The sequence below is a fragment of the Squalius cephalus genome, assembly GCF_949319135.1.
Source record: "Squalius cephalus genome assembly, chromosome: 17".
NCBI lineage: Eukaryota > Metazoa > Chordata > Actinopteri > Cypriniformes > Leuciscidae > Squalius > Squalius cephalus.
Genome location: NC_137138.1, coordinates 36,652,920 through 36,667,490, shown reverse-complemented (window position 1 = coordinate 36,667,490; position 14,571 = coordinate 36,652,920). Strand labels below are relative to the sequence as shown.

The following is a 14,571-nucleotide window of genomic DNA, read 5'->3' as shown; positions in this document are numbered from 1 at the left end:
CAGCTGCAATATTATTCAAAGTTGAGCTCTATGTTAGGATGGGAAGGACTGAGAAAGCAGCAGTTACATCTGGAGTGTGCATGTGGAAAGACATCAGCAGGAAAGAAGTCAGACCAGCTCCATTGAGGGAAATCAGCTTCCACAAACCAAAGAGGCTAGACAGGCAGCTTCAAGCACCTTTAACATCTGCTAGGAAAAATAGTATCACACCCAGAGGCATGTAATAGTTGACAGCCTAGATAAGCTTCCTATTGCCATAGTGTTTTGACACCATAATGTAGCATGAGAAAGGTGTAACTTGGTGATGCAGAGATGAAAATGCCTACAGACACAGTTTAATTTTTATCAGTATAATTTATGTTAGTTTGAATAGGTCTGCGTTTGCCTTCAGGTTATTTATTTTTAGAAATTATATTTGTTTGTTGTATATTGTACACCTGTGTGTTTAAAGCTCTGATGTGAACATTATGCAGCACAGTAACTGTGTCTTTTTGTTGCTGTATTATCAGTGTTGACAGATGATGACATCCGGGAACTGCCGGTTGTGGACCCCTGTGCTGCAGTGCTGACAAGCCTGGAAAACAGTGACACAGACACCGCATCATCTGACACTGATTCAGAGGAGCATCCTGACTTACCTGAGCCTTTGACTGCTTTATTTGATATAACAGTCAGGGAACTCTCACCACAGGAAATGCAGGTTAAATGTGAGGATACATTTCACAGACTTAAAACTACACTACAACCTCATCAATGTGAGAAACTGGAAGTTGTGACACGGCAACAATCAAAGTCAAAGGACTGGTACACCTATAGGGCTGGTCGAATCACAAGCACTAAATTACACCGATCGACCACAACTGACAAGATCAGCAAAACATACCTAAACGATATAATGCAGTATAAAAGAACAGAATTAAATGTCCCATCTGTGCTCTGGGGTAAGAACATGGAGGAAACGGCAAGACAAGCCTACACTGCATATATGTCCCAAAGCCATCCAGATTTCAGCATCAGCTCATGTGGCTTAGTAGTGAAACCTTCTGAGCCACACCTTGGATCATCACCAGATGGGATAGCAAGATGTACCTGCTGTGGCAAAGGGGTGGTAGAGATCAAGTGTCCCTACAAATACAGCGATAGCCTTCAAGGATGTACAAAAGATGAGAAGTTTTGTCTGGACAAGTCATTCGCATTGAAGCATTCACACACATACTACTATCAGTGTCAACTTCACATGTTTGTGTGTGATGTTAAATATTGTGACTTTGTGCTGTGGTCCAAGAAGGAGTTCATTGTGCAACGTATCCTAAGAAATGAAGAGTTTTTGAAGGAGGCTTTGCCAAAAGCACAAGACTTCTTTATCTCGAGTGTGTTGCCTGAACTACTGACAAGAAGCCATGACCCTGTCTTGGTATCACAGAGAGCCTGCAAATACTGTGAAAGGCCAGATTTTGGAAAAATGATCATGTTTCAAATGCAGCAACCGCGTTCACTACACCTGTGCACACATAAAAAGGAAGCCAGCAACATGGTTATGTAGGGAATGTCAGAGTTAATGTTTGAATGATTAAATTTAGGACTGGGAAATGTTCTGTATTGTGTTATGAATCTGGTCCATATTACCCAGACCTACATTTATTGTTTTCCTTAATTTTTTCCCTACATTCATTCTTTTCCATCATTCTTTCCTACATTTATTCTTATTCTTCACCCAGACCTACATTTATCCTTTTCCTTACATTTTATGTTGTTGTTATTGATTGCTATGTGTTGATGCACTTCTGTTTAAAGTTTTATTTTGTAATGCTATAGTACTTTAATAGTAACTATGTTGCTTGCATACATTGCAAATTAACTACTAATAACAATTACAAATGAAATTGAAAAGCACTGTGAATTGTTGAGATAATCTTGGGGGAAGTACATTATACACACCAGTGGCAGCCAATGTTGGGAGGTTTATTATAATGCATTATGTTTCATGTACAGTAAATACATTTTACAATAGTGTTACTCATTTGGAAACAACACTCTTACAGAGGTTTGTGAGGGCACCACATACAGTCACAACATCATCTAGCATGTTAACCTGCGACACTGGAATAACTGTTTGCAAAATCTTAAAGTTTTTCCACAGACCAATAACTCGCTCCACATGGATTCTCACACGAGAAAGTTGTCTAGATGCGTCAACTTCCTGTGCAGAAAGCTGCTTTTTTCCTTTTGTGAAATGAGGGATACGAAGGGTTGCACCATAAGCTGCAAGCTCGTCTCTGATGAGAAATCCCCTGTCGGCTAAAACCTCATCCCTTGGCTCCAAAAGTTCTAAGCAACCTGACTCTTTTGTGATCTGCTTGTCTGAAACTCGTCCACCCCACCCAGGAGATAGAAATGAAATTGCACCAGCTGGAGTGATGCCGATTAAATATTTAATTGTGTTGTTGTGTTTATAATTTGACCATGTCTGGGCCCTAGCAGTCAGATTACTGGGTCTAGCTATGAAAATTTCTGTGCAGTCTATTATGCACCGGCAGTTTTTAAAGTTGCGCTTGAATGTTTTTGGCATATTTTTAAGTATTGCGCCCTTACTTGGCCATTTAATGAGTGGCTTAAGGACCAAGGCCATACCAGGGACCCAGCTCCGCAAAATATTTGAAATCGTGGTTTTTGAAGTCAGTATTACATAGACCCAACCTTAATTTCATCAATATAACCAACAGGTGGTCTTCTAGTGTAAGTTTTTGGATAATTCTTTCTAAGCTGCCTGTTATTTTTGTAACTAGCCACTCAAAGAGCACGGAGGTCAGTCCGGTGAGAAAAAACAATTGTCCAATGTTGCACTTAACAGTTGTGTAGGAAAATGTAGATTTCTGCAGCTCCTCTTTCAGCTTTACATTTTCTGCTTGTAGTGCCTCAAACTTCTGACACAGATGTACATGGTCCTCCTGAAGCTGACTGTGTCTCCGGTTCAGGTCATCATACTCCCTCTTTGTAACTGGGATGTCGTCTTCAGCTTTAATAAAGAAAAGTGAAAAATTAGCTTGTGCTGCAACCAATGCAGACAATTTCACAATTGGGGGTTCTCACACATTTTAGCAATGATTTTTCAAAACTTTTCCATGCTAGAAGAGAAGATACTTTATTGATCACAGGGCAAGATTTTTCGTCTGCATTTGACTCATCCAGGGGCCTGTGTACTCATATACAGATATGCAATTAGAGCAGTAAGCCTGGCAGGAGCACACACACACCCTGACAATCAATCAGTTAAGATGAAATATATTCATACCTGGACAATGATCCATGCTGCATTCTTGTTTCGGAGTTTCAGAAGGAACACATAGATTTGCTGCCGTTATAGGTCTGTCATCTCTCCTCCTTTTCCTATGGTACCTACAATAAAAACAGCAGAAATGTACAGTTATGCAAGAGAGAAAAACAAACTAAATAGAACAGAGGGGGAAATTAAATATTCTTACCTCTCCAACTTTGCTTCTGGGTTCTGGCTCGGTTTTGTGTACACAAACACAGAAGGCACAAAATCAGGACTACTAGAGTCCAATGACGCCTCACCTGCAAATAAAACACACACACGTTTGTTTACTAGCCAAATCTACCGCCAGTTTATCAAACTTTACCTGCATTTGAATATTATTCTACATCGTACAGACAATCACTAATGTAAACGAGGATTACTAGAGTCCAATAATGCTTCATCTGCAAATAACACACACACACAGTTTGTTTACTAGCCAAATCCAACACCAGCTTATGAAACTAGCTGCATGTGGTCATCAAACTTAAGCTGCATTGATAAACTACACCGTAGGCTACAGACAATCAATAATGTAAACCATGCTTTCCATTAAACTCAAGAGTACATTGATAAACTTACCTGATATAAAGTGGGCGCTGCAGACGCGAGCATTTTTTATTATGTCCTCGCTCCAATCAACACGTTTAATCGCCTGCAGCCACAGGCGCCGCCGGTTCTTCTGAAACGGCCGTGATCCTGTAGGAATCCTATAAAACTTAAGCCCCTTGTTGGAATACCGATTAGTGCAACCGTAAACGCAACAACCAGACATTTTGATGCTGGGAAACCGTTTTGAAAAACTATAAAAGTTGCTAAAGTTGCTAACACCAGAGAACACGTTAGAGCCAGTGGGGAACAACACCACTTCCGTTGCCAAAATGCGCGCGCAACTATTTGATCACGTGGGCTGTAAAAGGGTCTATATAAGCAACTGTATATGTTGCTATACTATGCAAAATACATGTTTCATTCCTTTGCATAATGACAATAAAGTTAAATGTAATTAAAGGGTGAAATGCTATTTCATGCATACTGAGTTCCCAGCAAACACAGAACGTTGGCACAACGTAGCCAACCTTCTAACAACGTTTTAACAACATGGCCAAAAGGTTGCTGTAACTACGTTGTGTACTGAAGGTTGTTACAGCGTTGTCTCAATGTTGATATTAAACCACCGTTCAGGGCCATTGCTTAAGGTTGTGCCAACGGTGTCTTGACAACCACTGGACTACATAATGTACTCGTCACTGCCCTGAAGCGCGAAAATCAGCCTTTTAAATTCCAACCACCTGTTGTTGGGCTCATTGTGTTCTCATTCATCATCGAGCAAGGATACGTGACGTGAGTATTGCGTTTAGCCGACCTCAGCTATCAAACACAACCTACAACTTTAATTTCTAATGTGATTAATGTAGCATCGCTCGCACTGTTTAGTTTTTCGTTTGATTTTTCCGCTATTTAGTCTCATTCGTTTCTTTGCTCCTCTGGATTTGTGGATGTTTCCCCGGTGACACCTGCTTTCGGCTAATGCTTTCTACAGACCCGGTTTTGTTCATTAAATGTTCTGATCTGCCTTTGCTTTTTATGTTTTATGTATTATACTTCAAATAAATTTGTATATTCGTTTATTTCTTTTTTTTTCTTCTTTTTTTCCCCACAAATGTATGACTTTTGCAAGTGCAATTTGATTATATGCAGTGTTAATAAAGTTGAATTAACGAAACCTTCTGTCATTTTTACTCTTCAAAGTGTTTTACACTTGCAGGTGTTGATAGCCCCATTAAATAATAATATAGATAAACAATAAACGATAAAAAGTATATGATTATCTAACAAAATACACCATATAAAAATGTTGTCAGAACGTCGTCTCTCAGTTGCTGAATGTCGCGCAACAACGTTGCTACAGCCCTGTCACGTCTTACAATTCTACGTTGTTACAATGTTGCGAGCACTTAGTCGGCGACGTTGCCATAGCAGAAATGCAACGTGCCAGAGACGTTGCCACAACGTAAATGTGTTTGCTGGGTTTTTTACACTGTTAAAGAGTTGGATTCCCATGCTAAACATGGAGAAAGTTTCAAAAATTAAATTGTACGTTTGAAGCAGTATTTCTGTGCCAAAAATTGTCCTTCCGGTTTGTCACAAGTTTCGGAAAGTTTTCCAGAAGCTCCTCTGAAGTTGAATTAACGAAACCTTCTGTCATTTTTACTCTTCAAAGTGTAGGCTACACTTGCAGGTGTTGATAGCCCCATTAAATAATAATATAGATAAACGATAAAAAGTATATAATTATCTAACAAAATGCACCATATAAAAATATTGTCAGAGCGTCGTCTCTCAGTTGCTGAATGTCGCGCAACAACGTTGCTACAGCCCTGTCGCGTCTTACAATTCTACGTTGTTACAATGTTGCGAGCACGTAGACAGCGACGTTGCCATAGCAGAAATGCAACGTGCCAGAGACGCTGCCACAACGTAAATGTGTTTGCTGGGCAGATACGTAAGCAATAAGGTGTAGTATACTTGAATAACATGAGGAAACGTTGGTCAGCTTGTGAATCTTTACTGAACAAGGCAACATCGACGTACAACTATCTCAGTCAACACCAGTGAACATCTGGCCAAAAACACATATATCCCCCCAACAGCCACGCCCTCCCCAGGCTCTTAGCCTCTTAAAGGAACCTCACTATTTCCATAGTCAGTCAATACATTACACCCCTTTTCCCCAGTCCACAAAGTCTGAAAATCTTCTTGGAGGGCGATGCTCTCTTACAGGGTACCTCCGAGAATGAGGGGAATCAGACATGCCCTCAATTCCAGCTCCAGTAAGGTCAACATCAGGGTTTCCCACATCTAACGCAGGCGGCGGTAACTCAAGCATTTCAGCCCCTGGGGACTCAGGCGGATGGACAGTATAGCCATCCGGCTCAGGCCTTGATTGGTCGGACCAGGGTGCCGTCCTGTCCAGCAGCTGATCAACATGTCGTCTGTGCATTTGCCCATCACCCGCTCTGACCTTGTATGACAGGGGACCTGTGACATCCACAATGATTCCAGGCATCCACTTAGAATCTCTGGAGTAGCTTCTCATGTACACCAAGTCCTTAGGTTTAAACTCCCTGACTGTGCCAGGGCATTTTTCAGCATTCAGCTCCTGTCTGCGAAGCATATCACCATCATGATCAGGGTGCAGACGATCCAGGGCAGTGGTGAGTCGCCGATTCATGAGCAACTCGGCAGGACTTTTCCCAGTTGATGAATTGGGTGTGACGTGCTGTGACAACAAGAAGCGAGCGAGTCTGGTCTGCCACTCGCCCTTGGTGATGCGAGACAGGGCCTCCTTGGTTGCACCATGCGTTCAGCTTGACCATTTGAGCTTGGGTGATAAGGTGCTGTAGTGACATGTCGAATGCCGTTTGCGCTCGGCAAATTCTTGGAATTCTGCAGAGGTGAACGAAGCACCATTGTCTGACACTATGACATCGGGCAACCCATGTGTGGCAAAAAGCAGTCTCAGTGTGTTGATGACGGCCGATGATGACATGGAACTCATCAGAGACACCTCCAGCCACTTGCTATGTGCATCAACCACTATGAGGAATATTTTGCCCTGAAAAGGGCCTGCTAAGTCAATATGCAGCCGGGACCATCTTTTTGTTGTCCACTCCCAAGGGTGAACTTTTGCCTTAGGAGGTGCATGACGTGACATCTGACAGGTTTCACATGCTTTAACAGTCTCCTCAATGTCTCGGTCCATGCCCGGCCACCACACATAACTCCTTGCGAGTCCCTTCATGCGTACAATGCCCAGGTGCGCGTCATGCAACATAGCCAGTATTTCTCTCCTCGCCAAGCAGGGAACAACCACACGGCTTCCCCATAGCAAACAGTTCTTATGTGCAGAGAGTTCATGGCGGCGCAAAAGGAATGGTTTGAACCGGCTATCCATTACATCAGCCGGCCACCCATGCAGCACCCAGCGCATTACTCGTGCCATGACAGAGTCCTTTAGTGTAAGGTTAGCAATTCGCTCAGCATGCATGGGTGCTTCTGGCACCATTTCAAGTAGCAACACTTCCAATGGTGGTGGCGTAACAGCATCAGATGCCGGCAAGGGTAAGCGACTCAGGGCGTCAGCATTGCCCATTTGTTTGCCCGGTCGGTAGCACAGCTCATAGTCATAAGATCCTGTCATGGATTTTTCCCTAAACCTATCTATTGGTTCCCGTCCCTGACGTCCCCACTCTATAGATCACCGGACTACCTGACTACCTAACTACCTAGGTCTCGTCTCCTGGCGACGTCCCTACTTGGGTAGCTGATTTCTGAGTATCGTCTCCTGGCGACGTCCTCTCTTGAATGTCTTTACCTAATCTAACTTGTTTCCCTTACTTACTAGTTTTCTTGCTGCGCAGCATAAATGACAGACAAACTCTGGCAATTGTCCTTTAAATGCTTTAATCACGGCCGGGAGAGTTTCTCGAGCAGTTCTCAAAGAAATCTCACCCACATAGAAAAATACATCAGGTTATATAGGATAAAAACATGACGCACATAAACCAAATCACCTGCCTAACTCATGACTTTTAATGCTGTCATTTACTATTAACAGATTGATGCAAGCCCCCTCCTTTCCACCCTCTGTCTAGTGGCATTTAGCAAAAAACACAAGTAAGGTTAAAAGTTCTGTTGATTACTCAATATATCACGAGTAAGCATAGACAGATATTCTTGATTTTTGTTATAGTCAGCATTAAACAATTTTTCCATCACCCAAATAGACAAGAACAAAACGTCCTAGTACAATGTGATTCCAAGTGTTAGAATGTTAGACCTAAAAAGAGGAAATAAAATCATGGGTTATTACTGTTAGTATCAGAGTTAGTTCAAAATACAGTTTATTATTTTATCCTTTAATTTTTCTGTCACAATCCAATGATCAAACTCCAACGCAGCATCCATGGTGAAAGGATGGCAGGCATTGGCTTGGAATGGTGCAGGAGTCCCAGCAGGGGTTTGTGGTCTGTAAAAATCACAAAATGGCGGCCTGCGAGATATTGGTGGAACTTTCTGACTGCAAAAACAACTGCCAATGCTTCCTTATCAATTTGGGCATAATTCCGCTCAGTGGTGGTCATTGTTCTGGAAGCAAAGCAAATGGGTCTCTCCTGGCCGTCACATTCCATGTGGAATAATAAAGCACCAAGCCCATAGGGTGAGGCGTCACAAACCACTGCCAAGGGTTTCTTTTCATCATAGTGCACCAGCACTTTATCCGTTTGCAGCAACTCTTTTGCCTGAGCATAGGCCATCTTGTGCTTCGCTCCCCACTGCCACGTAGCAGACTGGTCTAGAAGGCGGTGCAGGGGTTCCAGGACGGTGGCCTTATTGGGAAGAAAACAGCTGTAAAAGTTAAGCAGCCCCAAGAATGCCTGAAGTTCTGTTTTGTTCTGTGGGGGCGGAGCATTTTGGATAGCTTCCACTTTCTCACGGGTTGGCTTGATGCCATCTTTATCCACTCTAAACCCCAAGAACTCCACTTGAGTAGCAGCAAACATGCTTTTCTCTTTTTTTAGTCGCAGCCCAGCTTCAGCGAGGCACTTCAGTACGGCTTGTAGCCGTGCGTTGTGTTCTTCCATGGTTTTGCCCGAAATCAGGATGTCATCCAGGTATGGCTGGACTCCTGGAATTCCTGCGAGCAAATTGTCCATAAATCTTTGAAATATTGAAACGGCCGTTGACACCCCAAATTGCAACCGTCGAGCCCGGAAAAGCCCACGGTGAGTGCTAATAGTCAGTAAGTCGGCTGCGTCATCATCCACTGGAAGCTGCTGATAAGCTTGTTTCAAATCAAGTTTAGTGAAAACTACTCCTCCAGCTAGCTTCGAGAACAGCTCAGATACTGTGGGTATAGGGTACACGTCAGGCTTAACAGCTGTATTCACAGTACAGCGGTAATCACCGCAAATCCTCAAACCCCCATCTTTTTTTGCTACAGCCACTATAGGTGTGGCCCACCTAGCATGGCGAACAGGTTCAAAGATTCCTTGAGCCACCAATTTGTCCAACTCCTCGTCCAGCTGGGGCCGTAAAGCAAAAGGAACTGGGCGGGCCTTAAAAAAACGTGGAGTAATTGTGGAATCAATGTCAATAGAGATCGGGGGGGTCCGGCAAACCCCAATGTCCTGAAAAACCTCTGAATATTCCGTCAGTATTTTCTCTATGGACTGCAGCTGTACACTGTGTACTCCTTCCACTGATATTCCCAGGGCATCAAACCAGTCCCGTCCCAACAGACTAGTGCCCTGGCCCTGGATGACGAACAAAGGCAGTGTGTTTCGTGTTCCTTTGTACGTTACCTCCACAAATATTTTTCCCTTCACTTCCAAGGATGCCTGTGACCACTGCTTAAGTATTCCATTGTTTGCATGTATTTCAGGGGGTTGGAAGGGCCACAATGAATGATAGGTATGCTCACTAATCAAGGAACAGGCCGCTCCTGAATCCACTTCCATTGTGTGTGCTTGTTTGTTCAGTATAACAGTGGCCAGATATGGCCTCTGCCCCCCTCTTTCTGCTTTAGTAGTGGTGCTGTAAACAGAGTATTCATTATTTTCCTTGCGTGTTATAATGTTGGTGTAACGTTCTTCTGAGGCTGGTTGCATCCTTGTCAGTACCATGTTTAGTCTTTGTTAAACATACACGAGATATGTGTCCTCTTTTTTTACAGTAATGGCACACAGCAGTGGAAAACCTACAGCTTTGCGGGGTGTGCTGACCACCACATCTGAAGCATGGCTTGTCACGTGTAGGATTTCCATTTGAAACTGCTGTCTTATGTACTGATGCATGTGCATGGGCTGCATAATGAACATTGTCCTCCAGCCGTGATTCGTTTTGATGCTGACGAAGTAGGCGAGCATTTAACAATGCTGTTTCAGCAGCTAGTGCCTTGTCTTCTGCCTCTTTAAATGTTAGTGTAGGTTCAGCCAGCAGGCGTCGCTGTAGCGCTTCATCCATAACCCCACACACGATTCTATCACGCAGCATTGCTTCTAACTGATCCCCAAAAGCACAGTGCACAGACAAACGTCGTAGCTCAGCAATGTAGTTTGAAATGCTTTGATTAGGTTTCTGTTTACAATTGTGAAAGTGAAAACGTTGAACAATCTCTGATGGCGCTGGGCTGTAATGGCGCTTTAAGGCAGCGACAATGTTTGCATAAGACACAGTAGAGGGTTGCGTTGGGGCAAGCACTGAACGTAACGTGGAATACGTTTTTGCACCACACACACTGAGCAGCACGGAGCGTTTTTTTGCATCATCCTCAATATCATTTGCATGAAAAAAACATTCTAGTCGTTCTGTGTATTCTTCAAAAGAGTTACTCGAGCATTCGTCAAACTCTTCAATACGGCCGAGTGTAGTCATGTTCGCTTCCAGATGGCAAATTATTTCACTCACTTGAAAAGTCGCACCATATGAACTTATCTGCACACAGTCGGTCCGAATCCGCTCGTCGCCAGTGTAGTATACTTGAATAACATGAGGAAACGTTGGTCAGCTTGTGAATCTTTACTGAACAAGGCAACATCGACGTACAACTATCTCAGTCAACACCAGTGAACATACTGGCCAAAAACACATATATCCCCCCAACAGCCACGCCCTCCCCAGGCTCTTAGCCTCTTAAAGGAACCTCACTATTTCCATAGTCAGTCAATACATTACAAAGGTACGAGAGGCTGTGCTGTATCGTGAATAAGTAACTGCTGAAGGGCGTTGTTAGGCACGACGCGAAGCGGAGTAACACCTTCAGCCGTTACTTATTCACGATACAGCACTTGCCTCGAGTACCTTATTGCTTTTATAAAACGGTTCCCACACAATACAAATATTAAAGCCGAAAAATATTAATCTATGCAACTTTCATGAAGTAAAATCACTAAAAGAATTCCTTCCGCTGGAAAAAATAGTCCCTGACCGTAAACAGCAACAGATGTTACATACATTATTTCGCCAATAGATGGCGGCAAAGACTGTCTTATGAATGAGTCAGTCGGTAGAGAAGACTTTTATATTGAAAAGACTCAAACTTGTTTTCACGGAGAAGGAAGACGCAACTGACAGATGACACAGGAAAACCCCTTAATGGTTAACTGTTAAAAGGACAAGATATCGCAGCGGACGTTCAAACGGAATATTTTATTATGAATATAGGACTGACCTGAAGGAAAATGCAATGTCTACTGTGAATGCAGGTAACTTTACACTCGCTTTCTCGATCTCTCACAATACTCCACTATAGCTTCAATGGACAATATCAATGAGATCGCACATGTGTTAAAGTTGCTAAGAGTGGTTGCTAGGGGTGTTGTAGTGATACATAGAACCGTTGGGTGAAGCGGTCATAGCCGTGTTTTATCGTGAATAAAGCACAGCTATTGACCAATCAGAATCAAGGATTGAAACTAACCATTTTATAAATAACATTAAACAGTAAATTTTTCAATAATGATACATTTATTATTTAAACCTGTAATTACACACAACAAGACACACAGTAATACAAATTAAGAATAAAATATTTAGAATAATGTCTTCAATAATGATAACTATATTTGCATCCACACCAACGGATGATAACGGTCTGTTTTATCGTTCGACAGCTGGAAAAAAAAACTTTCTGAAAGTGATCCCAACGATATCGTTATAGTTGTGGTGTGAACTCTGCTATTCTTTAATATGGAGAACGATTTTTAGAACTTTATCGTTATCTTTATAGTTATCGTCCTTGGTGTGAACAGGCCTTTAAAGTCCAACTGAAATCAAAATTGACCCTGTTTACTTTGTTAGCGCATATTACTAGTCTTGTGGTAAAAAAATACACAGAAAAAAATTGTTTGCCGTCGTAATCTTTAATCAAAGTCTGAAAAGTTACTTCCGGTCTGGAATGGCGTTCCTTCTCTGATGATGTAGGTTTGACGGCTTGGGTTGTGAAACGCTTAACCACTCCCCTCAAACCGTTAGTCTGCTATGAGCAGAGATGGAGAGGAGGAGCGCTAGAGTAAAACCCTCTGTTCAATATTCCGTTTCACTGGGAAATACGTCACAGCAGAGCCATAGAGAGAAATGGCTCTGCATCACAGCACTGGAGAAAAGTCATTTGCAACTTCCGGTTCACGCAGAATTTAATGAGGCATGCTGTTGGATGGATTTAGCGGCTACTTTCAAACTTTCAAGGACCTTGAGGCTTACAAGGCTTAGCCCCTGTGCTACGAACTCCCTAATTCACTTGTTGTGTCTTCATTGATGACATGACGAGCCCCACACGGCAAACAGATCAGGGTTCCCACGGGTCGTTGAAAGTTTGTGAATCCGAGAAAAAAGGCCCTGGAAAGTTCTTGAAAGTAAACATGCACAGATACAGGCCCTTGAAAGTGCTTAAATTTATTTTGTGCAAGAAGTTTTAGAAGAAAAAAATCCATATTATTCCCTCCGGTCCGCTAATTTGTTATTTCGCCAACACTTTGTGGCCTATGCATACTAATTTGCATTATGTTAAAGAGATAGTTCACCCAAAAATGGAAATTCTGTCAGTAATTACTCACCCTCATGTTGTTCCAACCGCGTAAGACCTTCGTTCATATTCGGAACACAAATTAAGATATTTTTGATGAAATCTGAGCCTTGTCTCACTCCTCCATAGGCTGCTAGGTGGCTTTCTCTCTGGACCTCTAGTTGGTTCGCGTAGTGTTTAAGCGCAGCGCGTCTGTGTTCACGTCACCACGTAGGCTCACTATTGGCCGAAGCTGGTCATGTGTGTGATGCGTGGTGACGTGCAACACAGACGCGCAGCGCAAAAACACTACGAGGCCCAGAGAGAAGGAAATGAATAGTGGAATAAAGTCGTTATTTTTGTTTGTTTTTGCGCACAAAAAGTATTCTCGTCGCTTGATATACTTAAGATTGAGCCACTGTAGTCACTTGGACTATATTAACGATTTCTTTAATAACTTTTCTTCCACATAGCAGCCTATGGAGGAGTGAGACAAGGCTCAGATTTAATCAAAAATATCTTAATTTGTGTTCCGAAGATGAACGAAGGTCTTACGGGGTTGGAACAACATGAGGGTGAGTAATTACTGACAGAATTTTCATTTTTGGGTGAACTAACCCTTTAAGTGTTTCCCGTGTGAGGTACTTTGTGTTGTATGTTGCCATGACGTTCCGCGCACACAAATCTACTACGATGGAACCTCAACAGTGCAAACATAGGCTGGCTACATGAGCCGAAGCTCTTTTCAATAAAATCCATGCAGAGTTTATATCAGATCATTTTAGAATTCAGTATTAGATGTACCGAATATTCTTCAGTTTTATGCAAAACAGAAATACGACAAATAGAATATCAGATCTGTCATATGGCCACAAATAAATGCAAAGAGCTTTTTTCCATAGTTGTGTTTGACACATGAAAACTGTAACAATGTATCTTACAAGGTAACATGATGTAACCTTGATCTCACTGGATATGTGTCCCCACATGAAGTCCTTGAGTTTGAGGGTATTGGACCTGGAAAGTCCTTGAAAGGTCCTTGAATTTGAAGTTAACCGAGGTGTGGGAACCCTGCAGGAGAGACTTGTCCTGATTAATGACAATATATTCCCGTTAATTTGGTTGAATTGTATGATATTGTTGATGCAGTGATTTACTATTAGATTGTGATAAATGTAATCTTTAGTTGTAGTGCATACAGTATATGAGCTGGGTCAGATCATATTCACTGCTTCAGGTGATGTTCTCTGATTTACAATCTGTTGAGCTTTCACTGGTGAGATTCAATTATTTGGGATGTTTGTCTGTGACCTCATGTTGGGCAGGAGATCGCCTGTGCAGAAATGGATCCAAAGCATTGAGTGTCACCATGAAGACAAGACAAGAACAGAGTATAAAGCGCTCTCTGAAGACTCCAGGCTTTACATTTCCAGCTTCTCGCTCACTACTGAGACAAACCCTGAACGATCACGGAGAGACAAAACAGGGAGTATCTGACTTTCCAAACACCAGCTCCTCGCTGCAGATGCAGAAGTGAAACAACAGGGATTAGAAAACTGAAGTGGAAATCGCAAGCACTGCATTTATATTACTGAGAAGCATTTGGAAGTGTTTGCTTTACAGTAAAGTTAGTCCCATAAGCATGATGAAGAGCAGGTCCCATCATATTCCTCATTCTTCACTTGTT

General features: G+C 42.4%; 1 protein-coding gene across 1 annotated transcript; it reads right to left on the bottom strand.

Annotated features, from left to right (window-relative positions):
- Window positions 1-1,013: 1,013 nt before the first annotated feature.
- LOC307174527 (uncharacterized protein) lies at window positions 1,014-4,115 on the bottom strand (the record flags this gene model as incomplete). The annotated part of the gene is made up of 5 exons (XM_079898391.1): window positions 3,899-4,115; window positions 3,483-3,576; window positions 3,293-3,396; window positions 2,845-3,016; window positions 1,014-1,089 (listed from the first exon to the last, which is right to left on the bottom strand). The coding sequence occupies exons 1-5, from the start codon at window positions 4,089-4,091 to the stop codon at window positions 1,014-1,016; spliced, it is 639 nt and encodes a 212-aa protein (XP_079754517.1). The 5' UTR covers window positions 4,092-4,115.
- Between the last annotated feature and the right edge of the window lie 10,456 nt (window positions 4,116-14,571).